The sequence below is a fragment of the Sebastes umbrosus genome, chromosome 1 (genome assembly GCF_015220745.1).
Source record: "Sebastes umbrosus isolate fSebUmb1 chromosome 1, fSebUmb1.pri, whole genome shotgun sequence".
NCBI classification, from domain to species: Eukaryota; Metazoa; Chordata; class Actinopteri; order Perciformes; family Sebastidae; genus Sebastes; species Sebastes umbrosus.
In genome coordinates this window covers 43,043,130-43,067,304 of record NC_051269.1, presented here as the reverse complement: position 1 = coordinate 43,067,304, position 24,175 = coordinate 43,043,130, and the positions used below count along the sequence as shown (strand labels likewise).

Below are 24,175 nucleotides of genomic sequence, written 5' to 3'. Positions count from 1 at the left end.
TCTCTCTTTATTCCTGTTGAGTCTCTTTATTCCTGCTGAGTCTCTTTATTCCTGCTGAGTCTCTTTATTCCTGTTGAGTCTCTCTTTATTCCTGCTGAGTCTCTCTTTATTCCTGTTGAGTCTCTCTTTATTCCTGTTGAGTCTCTTTATTCCTGCTGAGTCTCTCTTTATTCCTGTTGAGTCTCTCTTTATTCCTGCTGAGTCTCTCTTTATTCCTGCTGAGTCTCTCTTTATTCCTGTTGAGTCTCTCTTTATTCCTGCTGAGTCTCTCTTTATTCCTGCTGAGTCTCTCTTTATTCCTGTTGAGTCTCTCTTTATTCCTGCTGAGTCTCTCTTTATTCCTGTTGAGTCTCTCTTTATTCCTGCTGAGTCTCTCTTTATTCCTGTTGAGTCTCTTTATTCCTGCTGAGTCTCTCTTTATTCCTGTTGAGTCTCTCTTTATTCCTGTTGAGTCTCTCTTTATTCCTGTTGAGTCTCTCTTTATTCCTGCTGAGTCTCTCTTTATTCCTGCTGAGTCTCTCTTTATTCCTGTTGAGTCTCTCTTTATTCCTGCTGAGTCTCTCTTTATTCCTGCTGAATCTCTCTTTATTCCTGTTGAGTCTCTCTTTATTCCTGTTGAGTCTCTCTTTATTCCTGCTGAGTCTCTCTTTATTCCTGCTGAGTCTCTCTTTATTCCTGTTGAGTTTCTCTTTATTCCTGCTGAGTCTCTTTATTCCTGCTGAGTCTCTCTTTATTCCTGTTGAGTCTCTCTTTATTCCTGCTGAGTCTCTCTTTATTCCTGCTGAGTCTCTCTTTATTCCTGCTGAGTCTCTCTTTATTCCTGCTGAGTCTCTCTTTATTCCTGCTGAGTCTCTCTTTATTCCTGCTGAGTCTCTCTTTATTCCTGCTGAGTCTCTCTTTATTCCTGCTGAGTCTCTCTTTATTCCTGCTGAGTCTCTTTATTCCTGCTGAGTCTCTTTATTCCTGCCGACTGTTAAAAACTACATAAACTGAATATTTTAGCCGGGCTTGTTACTAAAATGTTGCTTTTTCTACAGAGGGGTTTGTTCATATATCATTCACAGCCTGATTTATACAACATTTTATTACTAAAAACATGGAGAAAATATATTTTTTATTTAGTATTTAGTATTTTTCATTATGATAAAAACAGATATCCATAATCTCCTCTGTAGAAAACCTTTGACTGTAAGACGTCAACAAAATGAAACAAGAATTTTGAACCTGGTTTTATCCAATGTTCACATTTCTGTTCTGGAAATGTATGAAAATTAGCACATATTTAATGACATAATGCCTCATTTGCATATTTAAACAAAACATTTTAGAAAATAACTGGCTTATATTTAAAGGTCCCATATTGTAAAAAGTGAGATTTTCATGTCTTTTATATTATAAAGCAGGTTTAAGTGCTATATGTAAATACTGTTAAACTATCACAACGCTCAATATACAGAGAAACACACACAGCTCGTATTCAGAAATTGTGCGTTTGAAAAAAGCCGTCAGGATTTTTGTCCATTTGTGATGTCACAAATATACAATATTTAGACCATTACACGGTTTTAAACGTAAACATTCTAAATGTGTCCCAGTTTATTTCCTGTTGCAGTGGATGTGAATAACATCAGCTGACAGGAAGTAAACATGGACCCAAGCTGTTGCCTAGCAACGCAATTCCATTGCAATGCACTAAAGCGGGGCTTTTCAGACAGAGGTTAAATACAGGTATATATTCAGACAGACAGTACGAGGGAAAATAATGTGTTTTTTGAACATTACAGCAGGTAAACATGTTCTAGTAGAAACACAAAATACAAACATGAACCTGAAAATGAGCTGATATGGAACCTTTAAATAATCAACTGAGGATGTTTCATGGTGATGGGTCTAAATATTAGTTAAAAGTCTCCCTCAACTCCATTCGTTTGGTCTAAGTGTACAATATGTGTTCACCAGTGGTGGCTGGTGGAAGTACTTCTAGGTAGGGCTGTGGTGCCACATCCAGTCAGTTTCAGCAAACATCCCGGTGTGATTTAATGCAAAAAAAGTAAAGGTTTCAAAAACACATTACTACTTTGCAGTTAAATAATTAACAATTATTTTATTCCAACAGAAGCAGTAAATAATGCTTTGAAAAACACAACAGTATAAAATGTACTCAGTGGGGGAATGTAACTAAGTACTTAAATACATGTTGAGGTACTTGTACTTTACTTGAGTATTTCCATGTTCTAATACTTTCTACTTTCTACTCCACTACATCTCAGAGGGAAATATTAGACTTTTTACTCCACTACATTGATCTGACAACTTTAGTTACTTTACAGATTCAGATTATTAATACAAAATATAATCACATTACAATTAAATTACACATATCACTGGGTGCATTCCATATTTAAAACACAAATATTGACAATTTGTATAATTCTTTTTATTATTATCATCATCATCATTAGTAGTAGTTGTAGTAGTAGTAATGTTTGTATTGCTCTCTGCTGCTCTCTGCTGGCCGGCAGGAGCATCGTTCATCCCGTCGTCATGTTTCTCTGAGCATCAGGAGCTTTATTTCTGCTCGCCCCCCCACTCTAACCCACTCATGATGATCACACCTCCGGGTTCCGCGTGAACATCTTCCATTGGTGCCTGCTGTGCGCGGGGACCGTGCGCGGGGATGGGCACGATCCTGCAGGAGCGAGACGCGCAACAGCAGCCGGAGAGGGTCTCCATCAGGGACCGGGACTCCATCAGGGACCGGGACTCCATCAGGGTCTGGAAGAAGAAGCCTCCGTGGAGCAACAACAACAGGCCTAATGTGGACAGGTAGGATTTATGATGATGGTGATGATGGTGATGACCTGGAGGAGACAGATGTTCTGGTGTCTCTGCAGCAGCTGGTTGCTGCTCTGCTCTGATCTCCAGACTGCTGTATTCAGCCTTCATATCTGTGATTATTATTAAGCCGTCAGAGAACCGTGATGTCTGCGCTGTGCACATCACCGCAGATCTGTCTATATATCAATGTGTGTGTGTGTTCCTATTATTCGGGTCATTGTTTGTGTTTAATATTTCATGTTTCTGTTTTGATCAAAGCAACAGAATGGGAAGGAGGCAGTCACAAAGGAAACCTGCGCAGCCGCAGAACGAGACTCCAAGTCAGGAGAATAATAATGAGAAGGTAGGAGAGGAGCAGAGCTGAGTCGGTTAATCGATCAGACTATCTGGTTTTATTTTACATTTTAATGTTTTAAAGGTCCCATATCAGTTCATCTCCAGGTTCATACTTGTATTTTGTGTTTCTACTAGAACATGTTTACATGCTGTAATGTTAAAAAAACAACTTTATTTTCCTCATCCTGTCTGTCTGGATATACCTGTATTCACCGTCTGTCAGAAACGCTCCGTTTTAGTGCATTGCAATGGAATTGCGTTGCTAGGCAACAGCTTGGGTCCATGTTTACTTCCTGTCAGCTGATGTTATTTACATCCACTGCAACAGGAAATAAACTGGGACACATTTAGAATGTTTACGTTTAAAACCGTGTAATGGTCTAAATATTGTAGATTTGTGACATCACAAATGGACAGAAATCCTGACGGCTTGTTTTCAAACGCACTATAAAGCACTTAAAACCTGCTTTATAATGTAAAAGACATGAAAATCTTTTCGTTTTGTCTTCCCCGCCACCAGGAGACTACTGCAGCCCCGCTTAGCGGTTAGCTGTTAGCTGTAAAGATTATAGAAGCAGTCGACGAAACTCTAGTGTCTTTTTGACAACAGCCGCTGCCGCCATTTTGGACTGAAAACTCTTATTATATTCATAATATTTTATTGTTCAACGCAAGCCATTTCAGCAGAATACGACAATAGAATTGTTTTATTTTTGTACGCCACTTTGTAGGCGGACGTTTTACTGCCGTCTGGTAGTCGCTTTCAGTCCAAAATGGCGGGAGCGTAGCTCTGCTGCTGGAAGCTGATGTCGCAATGGAACGAACAATTGACTTTCACTTCTTATCAATATATGTTCTTTAATAGCAACTCAAATTCAGTCAGAGCAACCTCCAGCACCGGGGGTCTGATCCTTTCTGTTGCAGCCGTAAGCCCAGCGCCAGCCCGCGCTGTGACACGCTGCGCTGTGACACGCTGGGCTGTGACACGCTGTGCCGTGACACGCTGCGCCGTGACACGCTGCGCAGGGCGTTGCGCTGGCTGGCTTAATGTGAGTTTCTACAGCTAACCACTAATCGAAGGTCCGTCTCCCGGAGCAATCTTAAACATTGCACCTTTAAAGCATGAACATGTGTTAGTGATGAGTAGAAAATGTGTGCAGGATTAATGTTGTCTCTCCGTAATCACAGAAGCTGCAGCAAAGACGAAAGCAGAAACCCAACACCCCCTCGACCAAACACGTTACTCCTCAACACCGGTGAGATTCTTTCTATGCAAGTTTCATGCCACTGTGTGCTGCCTGGATGCTGAGATAATATCATTTACTTCTCCGTCTAGTGCTCAGGGAACCTCCGAGTCCAAGTCCCATCCTCTGTCCCCTGCAGAGGACAGGATGGAGCCTCAGGTGCAGTCGGCTGCTCAGCACTGCAGCCACAGGGAACACAAGCACACGGGTTTCAGAGGCAGCAGACACACACCAGCCTTTCACTGCCACCGTCTGTCTGACTCCAGTCCTGATCTGCAGGAGACGCCGTCACCGAACCCAGAGGGAGGAAGTCTGAGCGGCCACGGAGAGGGCGACAGCGACACGGACTTGTCTGAGTCAGAGAGACTTCCTGTGTCGCCCTCCGCTCGGGTTCCTCCACAGCTCCAGCTGAGGCCGGAGGTCATCGAGGCCGAAGATGGCTCGTCTCTCAGCCACAGGCCCAGAGGACACGGCTGCGCTGGCTTTGACTTCCCAGACTTCCTACCTCCACCTTTCAACTCCTGGAGCCTCAGTCAGCTGGCAGTCTTCTACAACACGGAGGGTCGGGGGGCCCCTCGGCCCAGGCCCGTGGGCCCTTTGGAGAGGTACCTGGACAGGCTGCTGCAGCTGGAGTGGCGCCAGATTCAGACTCTCCAGGAGGAGGGCGGGAAGTCGGCAGTGTCAGATGTGAACTCCGGTTGCCACAGGTCACCTGCCGCTGCGTCGTCACGCCTCAGCTCTCCAAAGTGCATCCTCCAGTGTCAACGTGCCTTCTCCCTCACCTTCCTCTCCTCTCTGGCCAGTCACTCTGCCCTGCTCTCCGGCTGTGCCTGCACTCTCTGCCGTATCCGCTACTCCACCTGTACCACGTCGTGCTGCCGCTCCACCCGTCAGTCCAGACTGAGTCCCACGCTGGAGCACAGGGGGCCCTCGTCGCTCCCCAAGAGGAGCTACAGCGAGAGCCGGGTGCATTCCTCAGACAGGAGTTCTGCATCCCGAGCTCAGAGGTTCGGCAGCCCGCTGAGGACCAACAGCCACCTGAGGAGAATGCAAGCCTCAGGTAACATCCGCAACCCGGTTGAAGGTGCTAACGCCAAGCCTCATCCCACTGCCAGAGACTCCAGCGTCGGGGCCAGGAGGGACCGTCTGGGAGCGTTGGGGGACGTGTTGGACTACAGGACGGGGGGGTTCAGGAGGAGGAGCGGCTCAGAGCAGAGACGAGGTGGAGTCGAAAGACAACAAGGTGCGTCGGTGAAAAGACGAAGTGGTTCTGAGTGTAGGAGAGGAGGAGCGGAGCGGAGGAGAGCAGCTGAGCTCAAGGAACGAGAAATAAAACCAGATGCTGTCACTGCAATAATGGACAATTTACCCGCGTCCAAAAACTCTCCAATAAACAGACCAAACAGACCAAACAGACCAAACAGACACAAACAGGTGGAATTTGTTACAGCAAGTTGAGTACTGTAATTCATATTTGATTATGAATGTATATTTTCAGTCCTTATTTGAACAGGCTGACTGAAAGTGTAGTATTTGTTTTCACTCGTGGATGTTATGCTTCGGGTCTTTTGTTCTCAGTTGCATCATTATGTTTAATCCGATGCTGTGATAAGCTAATGCAACAGTGGATGTTTACATACTAATAATCCTACATAAATCCTTTGAGCAGCATGTGGATATTTATCTATTTAGTTGATTTACATCAACCCAGTAAGCCTTCGTCAGCACAATTCATTATGTATATATTTGTATGAAGGAGTTTTCAACACATGCACACGCACACACACACATACACACACCAGTTTTACTAGTGATCTGTTTTGGTTTGTCAACAAAATAAATGCATAATAAAAGTGATTTAAACAATTATGATTGAGGTGTCATTCTTCAAAGGCATAAGTGGATAAGTTGTGTTTGGTGACAGCATCGTGCTAGAGGGGATGTTTGTCTGCAGAACGACCTGGAGGGAAGGTCAGTCAAGGTCAGTGAAGGTCAGTCAAGGTTGGGGAGGAAATACTGGAGGAAACTCCGCTGCATTCTGCGAGACAACTGAACTACTGTTTTAGATTTTACAGAGAAACAACAACCACAAACATGAAGCCAAAAAGACACAGGCAATGGCTCGAATGTGGTCAATTCAGAGTCTGGACCTCGTTCCACTTTGATTTTAATGGCAGTTTAGGAGAGAAGAACAGGAGGATATAAACACTTGGATCAAGCAAGGCCTATATTGTCAGGTGGTTGAGTCACAAAAACATGTAATGAGAATGTATTACGTGGAAAAAGTAGTTTTGTGTAATATCATGGTTATTTTTGCAAGAGAAATCTGAGGAGTAAAGGTAATAGACTAATAATATCCATCTCCATAACGCAGCCATGGAAATATCAAAGTGCTTTATATACACTTTAAATTACACATTGAGTAAATGTAAGTCACAAAATGTTAAAGTCAGAGAAACTAAGATGCTAAAAATACAGAGCAAGTAAATATTGTCCTGTATTGCACATCTAGTACATCTAGGGACTCTGTTAGTGGGGAACCATCATGAAGCGGTCCTTTCTGCTTCCAGTCCTTGTTTCAGATCAGACGTATTTGTAAAGTGACACAGCCACCATGGAGGCTGCATGCAGGATGTTTTGTATGAGATTTTCAAAGTGCTTCTCAGACTGCATTGTATTGTATTGTATTGGATATCTCCTTCCTTTGGGTTCCTGCACACATAGGGGTGGAAGGAAATGAGAATGCAGATATATTGGCCAAACAATCATTAAAACGACACTTAATTGACATACAAATACCGTTAAGTAAAGCAGAGGTTAAAACTATCATTAAGGACTACATGCACAAAACCTGGCAAGAATACTGGGACTTCAGTGACACAGGGAGACATCTGATCTGTACAGTATCCAGACACATGTACGAGCTCAAGGGAAGAGATGGTCATTACCCGTCTGAGAATAGGACATACAGGATTAAACCAAACACTCCAGAGAATAGACAAGCACCCAACTGGACTATGCATGCACTGTAATAAACCTGAAACTGTCAAGCATGTTCTTATAGAGTGCAACAAATATGACAAAGAAAGAAGGGAATGTCTATCAGGAGTAGATGATGGAAATATTACAATCTGCTAGGAAAGACATCTAAGAAAGTACACAATCTTCTAATTAATTACTTAAAGGCAACAGGAATAATGGAGAGAATTTAATTATTATTATTATTATTATTATTATTATTATTATTATTATTATTAATAATAATAATAATAATAATAATAATAATAATAATAATAATTATTATTATTATTATTATTAATTTTTATTTTATTGTTTTAAAAAAAAAATAATTTAATTTAATTTATTTATTTATTTATTTTCCTGCCAATCTCCTGCTCCACACTCCAGCAGACCAGCAGGTGGCGGTAATGCTCCTATAAGCTGGTTTACCAACCGCCAATAAACACCAAAGAAGAAGAAGAGGAGGAGGAGGAGGACCCATCATGAAGCGGTCCTTCCTGCTTCCTGTCCTTGTTTCAGGTCGGACGTGTTATTATAGTGACACAGGCAGCATGGACTCTGCAGCTCAGCGGGTTCTGGAGGATCTGACAGCAGTCGAGGAGGCAGCTGAGGAGATCCTCACCTCTAAACAACAGGTAGAGAGTTTCAACTGACTCTACAACTACAGTGAGGTTAGGATCAATAGATCAGCTGATCGATAGCAGAGAGGATCAATAGATCAGCTGATCGATAGCAGAGAGGATCAATAGATCAGCTGATCGATAGCAGAGAGGATCAATAGATCATACTCTGCTAAAGTTCATCCTAACTGTTATAAATAGAATCACTTTCTGCAGAGGAAACTATTGATCATGTTTCTAGATTGTTTTCATGCAACTTGTTGGTTTCATTCACAGAATCAGAACCAGAACCAGAATCAGATCAGAACCAGAACCAGAACCAGATCAGAATCAGAACCAGATCAGAACCAGAATCAGAATCAGAACCAGAACCAGAATCAGATCAGATCAGAACCAGAACCAGAATCAGAACCAGAATCAGATCAGAACCAGAATCAGAACCAGAATCAGAATCAGATCAGAATCAGATCAGATCAGAACCAGAATCAGAACCAGAATCAGAATCAGATCAGAACCAGAACCAGATCAGAACCAGAACCAGATCAGAATCAGAACCAGAATCAGATCAGATCAGAACCAGAATCAGAACCAGAATCAGATCAGAACCAGAATCAGAACCAGAATCAGAATCAGATCAGAACCAGAATCAGAATCAGAATCAGATCAGAACCAGAACCAGATCAGAATCAGAACCAGAATCAGAACCAGAATCAGAACCAGAACCAGATCAGAACCAGAATCAGAGTCAGATCAGAACCAGAACCAGAACCAGAATCAGAATCAGATCAGAACCAGAATCAGAATCAGAATCAGAACCAGAATCAGAATCAGATCAGAACCAGAACCAGAACCAGAATCAGAATCAGATCAGAACCAGAACCAGATCAGAACCAGAATCAGAACCAGAATCAGAATCAGATCAGAACCAGAACCAGAACCAGAATCAGAACCAGATCAGATCAGATCAGATCAGATCAGAAAGGTGTTGATACCCAGGTGTGAGAGGAACACACTGGGGATCTGCTCTGGTTCTGTTGGTGCAAGTTAAACAGTATAATCACAAAAGAATAGATAAAAACGTTACAATAAAATAAGAATTTAAATTCTACCAATATACAAGAAGAATCTCTCAAAACATTTAGAAAAGAAATATATCATACTAACAGATATTGAGGTATTAATGTCAACAATCACAGTTTATCAGCTGATTAGATTTACATAATTATGATTATTATCCCAGCAAAATATTATCTACATAAAATGATATATGGCTTAAAATAATACCCTCCTTTTTTAATTTTAAAACATATTTAACTATATTTGATTACTTAAAAATAAAAAATTCTAAATTGACTAAAACTATTAAATTGTTTAGACATTTTAAATTTATTCCAAATTATTTAACAGACCCTGAATGTTTTTTAAAAAAAAAAAATTTAAAATTTAGTTTTATTCATTTATTATTCTTACATTGAATTTGTTGTATAATTAATAATTTATTTATACACTGTTAAATATTTTTTGCAGAATTGTAATGAAAAATCTGAACATGCAAATATATTGTGTTGAACTTTTGAAATAAAGTATTAAAAAGAAGATAAGCTGCCCTGAGAGCATGGTTTGGAAGCTCTGTGAAGCTCTGTGAAGCTCTGTGTAGCTCTGTGTAGCTCTGTGTAGCTCTGTGAAGCTCTGTGTAGCTCTGTGAAGCTCTGTGAAGCTCTGTGTAGCTCTGTGAAGCTCTGTGAAGCTCTGTGAAGCTCTGTGTAGCTCTGTGTAGCTCTGTGAAGCTCTGTGAAGCTCTGTGAAGCTCTGTGTAGCTCTGTGAAGCTCTGTGAAGCTCTGTGTAGCTCTGTGTAGCTCTGTGAAGCTCTGTGTAGCTCTGTGTAGCTCTGTGAAGCTCTGTGAAGCTCTGTGTAGCTCTGTGTAGCTCTGTGAAGCTCTGTGAAGCTCTGTGTTGATATTGGTCAGACATAAAATAACGAAATACACCGACCAGGAAAAAAACATTGAGCAATGCAAAGTAATACAGTACTGTAACGGTAAATATGATGTTAAGTCCAAGAGCTGACCTGTAATCCACAGATGAATCATTGTTCAAAGCCTGATGTGAGCTATAAAGTAGTATTGATTGGTAATAGTAGTCTTTGGTAACCCGGAGATGAATCTTTATTGGACTGCATTATATTGAAACGGTTTCTAATAAATTATCCACCTCAATTACTAAATGAAGGAACACAAATATCATTAAATAAAATGCATTAAGTCCACCAACGTCGCAGCTGACACGGTGTTTCAGGTGATATTTAATATTGAACTGTAATGTAATGTTACAGTACATGAATGTCTTAGTATTTTGATGATCACTCAGTTTATTGCAATGATATGCAACAAAAAGACATTTAAATTAATGCCACCTGACAAAGTCCCCACGGCGATGATGAGGAGCAGTGGGCAGCTACTTTACACAGCCTGAGGAGCAGTTTGGAGGTCTTGCTCAAGGGCACCTCGGCAGTGCCCAGGAGGTGAACTGGCACCTCTCCAGCTACCGGTCCACAGTCCAAACTCGGTCCGTACTCGGTCCGTCCAGGTTACTTGAACTGGCGACCCTCCGGTTCCCAAACCAAGTCTCCACAGACTGGAATGAAAACTGCTTTTAGCTTCTTTTTACTTTTTCACATCCCATGATGAAGAAGCATCAGCTACTGTGTCTCTACATGTGGAGGACTAATGTTCTCTGTGTCTCTGTGTGAGTGAAGGACTAATGTTCTCTGTGTCTAATGTTCTCTGTGTCTCTGTGTCTCTACATGTGGAGGACTAATGTTCTCTGTGTCTCTGTACATGTGGAGGACTAATGTTCTCTGTGTCTCTGTGTCTCTACATGTGGAGGACTAATGTTCTCTGTGTCTCTGTGTCTCTACATGTGGAGGACTAATGTTCTCTGTGTCTCTATGTGAGTGAAGGACTAATGTTCTCTGTGTCTAATGTTCTCTGTGTCTCTGTGTCTCTGGAGGACTAATGTTCTCTGTGTCTAATGTTCTCTGTGTCTCTGTACATGTGGAGGACTAATGTTCTCTGTGTCTCTGTACATGTGGAGGACTAATGTTCTCTGTGTCTCTGTGTGGTGGAGGACTAATGTTCTCTGTGTCTCTGTACATGTGGAGGACTAATGTTCTCTGTGTCTCTGTACATGTGGAGGACTAATGTTCTCTGTGTCTCTGTGTGGTGGAGGACTAATGTTCTCTGTGTCTCTGTACATGTGGAGGACTAATGTTCTCTGTGTCTCTGTACATGTGGAGGACTAATGTTCTCTGTGTCTCTGTGTGGTGGAGGACTAATGTTCTCTGTGTCTCTCTACATGTGGAGGACTAATGTTCTCTGTGTCTCTGTGTCTCTGGAGGACTAATGTTCTCTGTGTCTAATGTTCTCTGTGTCTCTGTACATGTGGAGGACTAATGTTCTCTGTGTCTCTGTACATGTGGAGGACTAATGTTCTCTGTGTCTCTGTACATGTGGAGGACTAATGTTCTCTGTGTCTCTGTGTGGTGGAGGACTAATGTTCTCTGTGTCTCTCTACATGTGGAGGACTAATGTTCTCTGTGTCTCCTGTGTCTCTGGAGGACTAATGTTCTCTGTGGTCTAATGTTCTCTGTGTCTCTGTACATGTGGAGGACTAATGTTCTCTGTGTCTCTGTACATGTGGAGGACTAATGTTCTCTGTGTCTCTGTGTGTGGAGGACTAATGTTCTCTGTGTCTCTGTACATGTGGAGGACTAATGTTCTCTGTGTCTCTGTGTGGTGGAGGACTAATGTTCTCATGTGTCTCTCTACATGTGGAGGACTAATGTTCTCTGTGTCTCTGTGTCTCTGGAGGACTAATGTTCTCTGTGTCTAATGTTCTCTGTGTCTCTGTACATGTGGAGGACTAATGTTCTCTGTGTCTCTGTACATGTGGAGGACTAATGTTCTCTGTGTCTCTGTGTGGTGGAGGACTAATGTTCTCTGTGTCTCTGTACATGTGGAGGACTAATGTTCTCTGTGTCTCTGTGTGGTGGAGGACTAATGTTCTCTGTGTCTCTCTACATGTGGAGGACTAATGTTCTCTGTGTCTCTGTGTCTCTGGAGGACTAATGTTCTCTGTGTCTAATGTTCTCTGTGTCTCTGTACATGTGGAGGACTAATGTTCTCTGTGTCTCTGTACATGTGGAGGACTAATGTTCTCTGTGTCTCTGTGTGGTGGAGGACTAATGTTCTCTGTGTCTCTGTACATGTGGAGGACTAATGTTCTCTGTGTCTCTGTACATGTGGAGGACTAATGTTCTCTGTGTCTCTGTGTGGTGGAGGACTAATGTTCTCTGTGTCTCTCTACATGTGGAGGACTAATGTTCTCTGTGTCTCTGTGTCTCTGGAGGACTAATGTTCTCTGTGTCTCTGTACATGTGGAGGACTAATGTTCTCTGTGTCTCTGTACATGTGGAGGACTAATGTTCTCTGTGTCTCTGTGTGGTGGAGGACTAATGTTCTCTGTGTCTCTGTACATGTGGAGGACTAATGTTCTCTGTGTCTCTGTGTGGTGGAGGACTAATGTTCTCTGTGTCTCTCTACATGTGGAGGACTAATGTTCTCTGTGTCTCTGTGTCTCTGGAGGACTAATGTTCTCTGTGTCTAATGTTCTCTGTGTCTCTGTGTGGTGGAGGACTAATGTTCTCTGTGTCTCTGTACATGTGGAGGACTAATGTTCTCTGTGTCTCTGTGTGGTGGAGGACTAATGTTCTCTGTGTCTCTGTACATGTGGAGGACTAATGTTCTCTGTGTCTCTGTGTGGTGGAGGACTAATGTTCTCTGTGTCTCTCTACATGTGGAGGACTAATGTTCTCTGTGTCTCTGTGTCTCTGGAGGACTAATGTTCTCTGTGTCTAATGTTCTCTGTGTCTCTGTACATGTGGAGGACTAATGTTCTCTGTGTCTCTGTACATGTGGAGGACTAATGTTCTCTGTGTCTCTGTGTGGTGGAGGACTAATGTTCTCTGTGTCTCTGTACATGTGGAGGACTAATGTTCTCTGTGTCTCTGTACATGTGGAGGACTAATGTTCTCTGTGTCTCTGTGTGGTGGAGGGACTAATGTTCTCTGTGTCTCTCTACATGTGGAGGACTAATGTTCTCTGTGTCCTCTGTACATGTGGAGGACTAATGTTCTCTGTGTCTCTGTACATGTGGAGGACTAATGTTCTCTGTGTCTCTGTACATGTGGAGGACTAATGTTCTCTGTGTCTCTACATGTGGAGGACAAATGTTCTCTGTGTCTCTGTGTCTCTACATGTGGAGGACTAATGTTCTCTGTGTCTCTATGTGAGTGAAGGACTAATGTTCTCTGTGTCTAATGTTCTCTGTGTCTCTGTGTCTCTGGAGGACTAATGTTCTCTGTGTCTAATGTTCTCTGTGTCTCTGTACATGTGGAGGACTAATGTTCTCTGTGTCTCTGTACATGTGGAGGACTAATGTTCTCTGTGTCTCTGTGTGGTGGAGGACTAATGTTCTCTGTGTCTCTGTACATGTGGAGGACTAATGTTCTCTGTGTCTCTGTGTGGTGGAGGACTAATGTTCTCTGTGTCTCTCTACATGTGGAGGACTAATGTTCTCTGTGTCTCTGTGTCTCTGGAGGACTAATGTTCTCTGTGTCTAATGTTCTCTGTGTCTCTGTACATGTGGAGGACTAATGTTCTCTGTGTCTCTGTACATGTGGAGGACTAATGTTCTCTGTGTCTCTGTGTGGTGGAGGACTAATGTTCTCTGTGTCTCTGTACATGTGGAGGACTAATGTTCTCTGTGTCTCTGTGTGGTGGAGGACTAATGTTCTCTGTGTCTCTGTACATGTGGAGGACTAATGTTCTCTGTGTCTCTGTACATGTGGAGGACTAATGTTCTCTGTGTCTCTGTGTGGTGGAGGACTAATGTTCTCTGTGTCTCTCTACATGTGGAGGACTAATGTTCTCTGTGTCTCTGTACATGTGGAGGACTAATGTTCTCTGTGTCTCTGTACATGTGGAGGACTAATGTTCTCTGTGTCTCTGTACATGTGGAGGACTAATGTTCTCTGTGTCTCTACATGTGGAGGACTAATGTTCTCTGTGTCTCTGTGTCTCTACATGTGGAGGACTAATGTTCTCTGTGTCTCTATGTGAGTGAAGGACTAATGTTCTCTGTGTCTAATGTTCTCTGTGTCTCTGTGTCTCTGGAGGACTAATGTTCTCTGTGTCTAATGTTCTCTGTGTCTCTGTACATGTGGAGGACTAATGTTCTCTGTGTCTCTGTACATGTGGAGGACTAATGTTCTCTGTGTCTCTGTGTGGTGGAGGACTAATGTTCTCTGTGTCTCTGTACATGTGGAGGACTAATGTTCTCTGTGTCCTCTGTGTGGTGGAGGACTAATGTTCTCTGTGTCTCTCTACATGTGGAGGACTAATGTTCTCTGTGTCTCTGTGTCTCTGGAGGACTAATGTTCTCTGTGTCTAATGTTCTCTGTGTCTCTGTACATGTGGAGGACTAATGTTCTCTGTGTCTCTGTACATGTGGAGGACTAATGTTCTCTGTGTCTCTGTGTGGTGGAGGACTAATGTTCTCTGTGTCTCTGTACATGTGGAGGACTAATGTTCTCTGTGTCTCTGTGTGGTGGAGGACTAATGTTCTCTGTGTCTCTGTACATGTGGAGGACTAATGTTCTCTGTGTCTCTGTACATGTGGAGGACTAATGTTCTCTGTGTCTCTGTGTGGTGGAGGACTAATGTTCTCTGTGTCTCTCTACATGTGGAGGACTAATGTTCTCTGTGTCTCTGTACATGTGGAGGACTAATGTTCTCTGTGTCTCTGTGTGGTGGAGGACTAATGTTCTCTGTGTCTCTGTACATGTGGAGGACTAATGTTCTCTGTGTCTCTACATGTGGAGGACTAATGTTCTCTGTGTCTCTGTGTCTCTACATGTGGAGGACTAATGTTCTCTGTGTCTCTATGTGAGTGAAGGACTAATGTTCTCTGTGTCTAATGTTCTCTGTGTCTCTGTACATGTGGAGGACTAATGTTCTCTGTGTCTCTGTACATGTGGAGGACTAATGTTCTCTGTGTCTCTGTACATGTGGAGGACTAATGTTCTCTGTGTCTCTACATGTGGAGGACTAATGTTCTCTGTGTCTCTGTGTCTCTACATGTGGAGGACTAATGTTCTCTGTGTCTCTATGTGAGTGAAGGACTAATGTTCTCTGTGTCTAATGTTCTCTGTGTCTCTGTGTCTCTGGAGGACTAATGTTCTCTGTGTCTAATGTTCTCTGTGTCTCTGTACATGTGGAGGACTAATGTTCTCTGTGTCTCTGTACATGTGGAGGACTAATGTTCTCTGTGTCTCTGTGTGGTGGAGGACTAATGTTCTCTGTGTCTCTGTACATGTGGAGGACTAATGTTCTCTGTGTCTCTGTACATGTGGAGGACTAATGTTCTCTGTGTCTCTGTGTGTTGGAGGACTAATGTTCTCTGTGTCTCTCTACATGTGGAGGACTAATGTTCTCTGTGTCTCTGTACATGTGGAGGACTAATGTTCTCTGTGTCTCTGTACATGTGGAGGACTAATGTTCTCTGTGTCTCTGTACATGTGGAGGACTAATGTTCTCTGTGTCTCTGTACATGTGGAGGACTAATGTTCTCTGTGTCTCTCTACATGTGGAGGACTAATGTTCTCTGTGTCTCTCTACATGTGGAGGACTAATGTTCTCTGTGTCTCTGTACATGTGGAGGACTAATGTTCTCTGTGTCTCTGTACATGTGGAGGACTAATGTTCTCTGTGTCTCTGTACATGTGGAGGACTAATGTTCTCTGTGTCTCTGTACATGTGGAGGACTAATGTTCTCTGTGTCTCTACATGTGGAGGACTAATGTTCTCTGTGTCTCTGTACATGTGGAGGACTAATGTTCTCTGTGTCTCTACATGTGGAGGACTAATGTTCTCTGTGTCTCTGTGTGGTGGAGGACTAATGTTCTCTGTGTCTCTGTGTGTATGTTGTAATGTTGTAATGTTGTAATGTCCTCTGTGGATGTTTCAGATCGTGGACCTGGACTCAAAGAGGAACAGGAACAGAGAGGCGTTGAACGCTCTGAAGAATGAAATGTCAGATTCAGGTGAGAGACCCTTCATGTTGTCAGAGAAGAGAAAAGGCTTCGTTGATGTGGACGTTTCAGTGCGTTCATTCATGCACATCTTTGCTCATGGACACATTGGTTTAGGTTATGAGAACAGTCATCCTGGTGGTCTCACGGTGGAGATCAGGAGTGTACGGTTGTAATCCTGGTTGTTGACTAAACGCTGCTGTCCTTTGCAGACAAAGTGAAGGTTTGCTTCGGAAACATGTTCATCAAATTTCCCAAATTGAAGACGAGAGAGATGATTCAGAAAGGTAAAAACAATCCAGTTAATAAAATCTGAATTGATTGTATTTATATAAATAAATAGATTTGTTGTTGACATATTGAAGCTACCTACGAGATCATCCTGACCTCTTTGTTTCTCCCCTGTAGACCAGGAGCAGCTGGACAAGGAGATAAACGAACTCCGCAATGGACTGAAAGCAAAAGTCAATCGTCTTAATGAGATGCAAGGTATGAAGAGCGCTCCAGCTGTCCAGCTTGTTTGTGTTATTATGTGTTTTTGGTGAATCCAAACTAATTCTTTAAAACACATTAAAACAGTCCGGTGTTCTGCGAGGCACAATATGCCACATGTCATGTTTAATTAACGTCGCTTTAAAATGACGGCTCCGAGGAAAGGATGTCTCATTCTGATAGATGCCTGTTGCCTCGACTCCTCTCTCCTCACATCTCTTCCTTGCCTCCTCCTCCTCTCGCGGGCAAGACTAAGACACGAGGAGAGGAGGCAAGGAAAGGAATCTAGGAAACACTTGGACTGTTAGTCTTTGGGCCTGTGAAACCTTGAGAGGAAAAACAAGTAGAAAACACTTGTGATGATGTCTGAACTCACTCTGGAGTCTCTTTGTTTGTTTGTTTGCAGGGAAACCGGAGCTGAGAGGCTACAACCTCTCTCCTCTGTCCACCGATGAAATCAAAGCTATCAACGGCCTTTTGAAGAGATGACATCACTAAGATAGAGATGACATCACATCTGCAAACCGCTGGATATATCTGAGGACATACGGACAATAGCCTCACCTGCAGCTCTCAGCTGTGCAGATGTTACTGTACCGTGCTAACCTCTGGATGACCTCTGGATGATCTCATGATGCCACATCAGCCTCCTGGATTATTACCTTTAGGACATTTTTGAAATTCTTGTCAAACTTTGTATTCTAGGTTTTAAAAATGACAAAAAGCAAAGTTAAGACACTTCCTGGTTCACATTTATGTGGATTACTTATGATTGGATTTCATTGGATATATATGAATTACAGTGCATTACTTTTTGTAGGTATATCTACAAACGGTGCATGAGAACAGCCGGTTCCACTGCTGGAGGAGGAAGTCTGTAGGATCATGATTATGTTATTAAACTCATAGACACTGAGCCAAGATATCCTCATATTTCTGTTTGACATAACTTCAGACTACTGTCCTCTGACTGCATCTCTTTAACTAAACCACACACCTTTAGGCTTCTCTGTGATCTCCTTTTGATAACTAATGTCATATTTTAGTCTGGAGCCCCCCCCCCCCTGTGGAGGATCACCCTCCCGCTGTGACAACATCTGCTTTAAACCATCCATAGAAATAAATGCTGATTGCTCTGTGAGACCGGACAGGAGGACCCTGTTCAGACCTGGACCCTGTTCAGACCTGGACCCTGATCAGACCTGGACCCTGATCAGACCTGGTATTAACATGCGTCCTCAGTGATCGGATCACAAGTGGACAGCTCTAAGTACGTCTATCCACACCTGGTATTAGAATGCGTCTCCACACACGGGTACAGCGCTCCAGAGAGCCGGGGAGGAGAGAGAACAGGCGGTTGGACGGTCGGGTGTCAGCTCCGCGCAACGCAGCGGAACAAAAACAGCGACACATCTCCGACAGAATGATAATAATGCACTTCCTGTTTCCCAGTCTGATAGTCTGTAGATATGTAACCTATACACAAGATATAGTTTAATAAAACACAGTCGTACTGACAGGATACAGTAGAGCACAGAGGCCGTTTATTCACCTGAGGGGCGTGGTGATCCCAGCTGGACATCAGATGAGTAGCAGTCCTTAATGTGACCAGGACACATTCACTACACACTGCTAACAGAATGAGGTCATATGAGGCCCAGACCACCTCTGAATGTGGTCTGAAAGATCCGTCCTCAATGCGTCTTATGTGTGTTCACACCTGTACTGAGAGTTGTCCACTTGTGATCCGATCACTGAGGATGCATGTTAGTACCGGGTCTGAACAGGGCCTCTGACATGATGACCTCTTGTAGAGTTTGAGTGGGAGTTCAGGCCCATGTGGCCGGTTAGTGGCCACAAGGTGGCGGTGTAGTGTAAGTGTAGACCAGAAGAACAGAGCTTTGATTCACTCGCTGCCTCACAGCCAGTCTTCAGTCAGCCTGCTGTCAATGCAGCGCTGCTTTATAAAACCACAACGAGTTCTTGGAAGGTTAAACTCTGCAGATGTTCAAGATGTGAATCGTTTGTTTTCGTATTGTTTAACTAGTTTGCAAGTTGTTCTCCTTTAACTTGATCAACCTTCTTCTCTATGAATATATTTAAATGTTTATGATTCAGTGTGATTTGTGTTTTTTGTTCAGTGAGTTGCTCTTACTTTACCTTCAGTATGACTTCTTGTTTTGTTGTTTGTCTGTGACTGAGACATACTGTACATCCTTAATTACACTGTGAGTGATAAACAAGCCGTGAGCAGTCCCCCGGGGAATAAACTGTAAATAGGTGTATTGAGTGTAATTCTTTGGTCTGACATGCCACTGAGCATGAGAAGACACGGATAGCCTCGGGTGACGGGAGACAGAAACAGCAGTCACATCGGTAGGGTTGTTAGTGTGTTGCAGAGGTGGTGGTTTTGTTTCTCTCTCAGACTTTGGTTGCGTGCCACCGCTCTCAGACCTGGAACCAGCTGAGTGACGAGTGATTGATGAATTTATGAGTCAAAGGATGGGAACCTGCTGATCATCTCAAATGTGAGACAATTATACCCGACGAGGCACGCAACAGTGCTATGTTAAGAAAATGACTCGCATGACACACAGCAGTTTGTCGTCTATCTGTGGAACTACAGAAAGCGATGATTGATTATACAACGTGTGCCTCCACTACACTACAAGAGGGAATTATTCACACCCAAGAGCAATAAAAATAAATCCATAAACCATGTGTAATTATAGTGGGTTTGGCAGCGTGGATGGAGACGTATCAAAGAACAAATCAGTGTCTCTTAGCTGACATTATTCACCGGTTTGAAGGCCGGTCTGCCAGAGAGCAGCTGCTACGGATGGATTAACAAGATGTATGATGAACACACGCGTCGCTCTTTGGGAGAGAACTTAATACATTTATCTGCATTGATTAATAAACAAACTGTAAACAACCCGTGTGTGGAGAGCGTTTGTTAGCAGTGTGTGTGTGTGTGTGTGTGTGGCTCCTTCCTGCTGAGAGATTCAACTGTTTAATGGCATTTGAGAGAAAAGATCTCATTTAGTTGTCATCAACCCAAATCTGCAGAACCCGGAGTAATGATTTACTGTAAGTTATTGGCTGTTTATGAGTGCAGAAACCTCAGAATATGTACCGCCACCGAGCTGCAGATGTAAATGTGAAGTCTGGGCGATCAGAGATATTCATTCTGACAGACTTGGCTGAGAGTCGTGTCGGTTAAAGGGATAGTTTGGGTGTTTAGAAGTGAGGTTGTATGAGGTACAGTACCCCCCCCCCTGCTTGGAGAAGCAGACAGGAGTTACTGCTGAGGCTGACTGAAAGAGGCTGTGGCCTACAGATCAGATATAACAGGAAGTCACTTTCTCTGTGACTTCCTGTTAATTCTTTGAATTCTGCTGGAAACGTCTGGACACTGTCCGACTTGACCGCAGCTTTCCGTTACTTTCCAGGCGAGGCGCAGCTCATCTCAAACGAGCCTATTGACTCAATTTCGGCGAGTGCAGACCAGATTTTAACTGCACATGTGTTGTACCTCATAATTATGACGCGGTGATGATGCGTGACATCTCCTCTTTTCACCCTCCTCGGTTAATGCACGGAAGCAAAGCAGTGTGCTGCTGTGGACGGGGCCGGCAGCAAAACCTATTTTAGACACCTACAAGAAAGACACACCTGAAAAAAAATCAACATCAGTTTAAGTGTACGCTATATTTACAATATTATCGCCGCTTTACCTCGCCGTCAGACAGCCTTTTCTGACTTTGGTGAACCTGAACTAACCAAAGTCACACAATAACACAAACAAACGAACCGATGGAGGCAGCGGTAGACCAGCAGCCCCGTGTTCTGCCAGGTAAAATTACTGTTTTTTCAATGTTCCCCGTCAGAAACACAGACTGTATAGCTGTCTCACTGCGAGGTAAACCGGCAAAAATATTCTAAATATAGCAAACAATTAAACTGATGGGTTAAGGACCTTGCTCAAGACGTCTTAAGACCTGCTGCTGCTGTGCCCGTCATGCCCCGCTACCACGGCGTTGTCCGGTCTTGGAGTTGTCCGTGTTTCACATGTGTTTGTTTGATTAGAGCATCTTTAAATCATCTTTAGACGGTATTTATTCAGGTTCTTGTGCGGCTGCTTGTGTGTGTGTGTGTGTGTGTGTATATATATATATATAAAAAAACTCACAAATTTGCGAGATTATAAACACGTTTTACAAGAAAAAAAACTCAGATACACTCATGAATTAAAATGGCAAATTTACAAGAAAAAACTTGGTTATTCTCAAAGATTAAAATGGCAAATGTACGAGAAAAAAAAACAGAAATTGCAAGATTATGAAGTCATACATTCAGGAGAAAAAACTCTGATATTCTCTTTGATTAAAGTGGAAAAATTACGAGAAAAAGCTCACAAATTTGTGAGATTATAAAAATGTTTTACAAGAAAAAAAACAAAAAATTGACGATATTATAAAGTCATATATTTACAAGAAAAAACTCAGATACTCTCATGAATTAAAGTGGCAAATTTACAAGAAAAAAACTGTGAGTCACAAAATTGTGAGATTATAAAGTCGTAAATTTCCAAGACAAAAGAATCTGAAAAATAGTGGAGTGCAAAACTGATAGAGAAAAATAGTGTTTGTTTTTGTTTGTTAAGGAACCACATTGCTTCACTTTTCAAGGTCATCACACCACATTTGGTAACATTTTGTAACATTTGATAAGTTTGGTGTCTTCAGTTAAATGAGGGTTTTTGTCGTAAGGTATCATAAAGTATTGTGTTGCAGTGGGTACCAGAACACATGGTATCGTATTAGCACTTGTGGGCGGTGAGTTGTGTTTGTGGTGCTCAGATGAAGATGACATTTAAAAACAAACAGCAGAGTCTGTCAGTGTCCCAGTTACTCTCAATAACCCTCAGACGTCACACAGTTTCAACTATTCTCTACCTAAGCATGACCTCATATTTCCCGCCATAGTTTTTAGTTCGCCTGTATTATTGGATACTTGATCTACATTTAAAGCCACTCATGTGTGATGCTCTTCTTGTATACGGTCTGTAGGCGCTTCACATTCTCTGGCAGCTCGGCAGGCTTCTGACAGCTGTGATAAAACCGCACTGCTGGTGTTCCATGTAAATCAAAATCAGTCTCTCTGTCTCTGTCCCCTCTGCAGGAGGCCTTCAGCTTCAGTCTGTTTCTGATTAACCCTTCAGGACCTTTTTCGGCCCAACAAATTAAGAGGAACGTGTCCCGCGCCGAGCTAGAGTAAGATGATGAATACACACTTCCTGTCCGATCTGTCACAGCCGCAGGATTCTGGCAACAAAGGGAGGAGAACCTCAACTCAGGCAGACAGGAAGAGGTCAGGGATTTACTGAGAAGGTGTAGATACATACTGTACGCTCTTATAAATAAAGGTGTAGATACATACTGTACGCTCTTATAAATAAAGGTGTAGATACATACTGTATGCTCTTATAAATAAAGGTGTGGATACATACTGTACGCTCTTATAAATAAAGGTGTAGATACATACTGTACGCTCTTATAAATAAAGGTGTGGATACATACTGTACGCTCTTATAAATAAAGGTGTAGATACATACTGTACGCTCTTATAAATAAAGGTGTAGATACATACTGTACGCTCTTATAAATAAAGGTGTGGATACATACTGTATGCTCTTATAAATAAAGGTGTAGATACGTACTGTACGGTCCTAGAAATAAAGGTGTAGATACGTACTGTACGCTCCTAGAAATAAAGGTGTAGATACATACCGTACGCTCTTATAAATAAAGGTGTAGATACATACTGTACGCTCTTATAAATAAAGGTGTGGATACATACCGTACGCTCTTATAAATAAAGGTGTAGATACATACTGTACGCTCTTATAAATAAAGGTGTAGATACATACCGTACGCTCTTATAAATAAAGGTGTAGATACATACTGTACGCTCTTATAAATAAAGGTGTAGATACATACTGTACGCTCTTATAAATAAAGGTGTGGATACATACTGTACGCTCTTATAAATAAAGGTGTGGATACATACTGTACGCTCTTATAAATAAAGGTGTGGATACATACTGTACGCTCTTATAAATAAAGGTGTAGATACATACTGTACGCTCTTATAAATAAAGGTGTAGATACATACTGTACGCTCTTATAAATAAAGGTGTAGATACATACTGTACGCTCTTATAAATAAAGGTGTAGATACATACTGTACGCTCTTATAAATAAAGGTGTGGATACATACTGTATGCTCTTATAAATAAAGGTGTAGATACGTACTGTACGGTCCTAGAAATAAAGGTGTAGATACGTACTGTACGCTCCTAGAAATAAAGGTGTAGATACATACCGTACGCTCTTATAAATAAAGGTGTAGATACATACTGTACGCTCTTATAAATAAAGGTGTGGATACATACCGTACGCTCTTATAAATAAAGGTGTAGATACATACTGTACGCTCTTATAAATAAAGGTGTAGATACATACCGTACGCTCTTATAAATAAAGGTGTAGATACATACTGTACGCTCTTATAAATAAAGGTGTAGATACATACTGTACGCTCTTATAAATAAAGGTGTGGATACATACTGTACGCTCTTATAAATAAAGGTGTGGATACATACTGTACGCTCTTATAAATAAAGGTGTAGATACATACTGTACGCTCTTATAAATAAAGGTGTGGATACATACTGTACGCTCTTATAAATAAAGGTGTAGATACGTACTGTACGCTCTTAGAAATAAAGGTGTGGATACATACTGTACGCTCTTATAAATAAAGGTGTAGATACATACTGTACGCTCTTATAAATAAAGGTGTAGATACATACTGTACGCTCTTATAAATAAAGGTGTGGATACATACTGTACGCTCTTATAAATAAAGGTGTGGATACATACTGTACGCTCTTATAAATAAAGGTGTGGATACATACTGTACGCTCTTATAAATAAAGGTGTGGATACATACTGTACGCTCTTATAAATAAAGGTGTAGATACGTACTGTACGCTCTTATAAATAAAGGTGTAGATACATACTGTACGCTCTTAGAAATAAAGGTGTAGATACGTACTGTACGCTCTTATAAATAAAGGTGTAGATACGTACTGTACGCTCTTATAAATAAAGGTGTAGATACATACTGTACGCTCTTATAAATAAAGGTGTAGATACATACTGTACGCTCTTATAAATAAAGGTGTGGATACGTACTGTACGCTCTTATAAATAAAGGTGTAGATACATACTGTACGCTCTTAGAAATAAAGGTGTAGATATATACTGTACGCTCTTATAAATAAAGGTGTGGATCCGTCCATCCATCCATCCATCGTCATCCGGCTGAGCAGGATGTTCCAGACCTCCCTCCCAGTAAACTCTGAGGACATGATTCAACATCATCTGTGGTTCAACTCGAGCAGTTA

At 42.1% G+C, this 24,175-nt stretch overlaps 2 protein-coding genes across 2 annotated transcripts; both read left to right on the top strand.

Annotated features, from left to right (window-relative positions):
• The first annotated feature begins 2,491 nt into the window (after window positions 1–2,491).
• On the top strand, window positions 2,492–6,269 carry LOC119487425. Its single transcript, XM_037768301.1, has 4 exons — window positions 2,492–2,826; window positions 3,097–3,181; window positions 4,363–4,430; window positions 4,511–6,269. Exons 1-4 carry the CDS (start codon window positions 2,678–2,680, stop codon window positions 5,874–5,876), a joined length of 1,668 nt encoding a protein of 555 aa, XP_037624229.1. The 5' UTR covers window positions 2,492–2,677; the 3' UTR covers window positions 5,877–6,269.
• Window positions 6,270–7,900: 1,631 nt separating this feature from the next.
• pdrg1 (p53 and DNA-damage regulated 1) lies at window positions 7,901–17,617 on the top strand. The gene is made up of 5 exons (XM_037768430.1): window positions 7,901–8,074; window positions 16,146–16,221; window positions 16,422–16,496; window positions 16,618–16,698; window positions 17,108–17,617. The coding sequence occupies exons 1-5, from the start codon at window positions 7,922–7,924 to the stop codon at window positions 17,188–17,190; spliced, it is 468 nt and encodes a 155-aa protein (XP_037624358.1). The 5' UTR covers window positions 7,901–7,921; the 3' UTR covers window positions 17,191–17,617.
• Window positions 17,618–24,175: the final 6,558 nt, after the last annotated feature.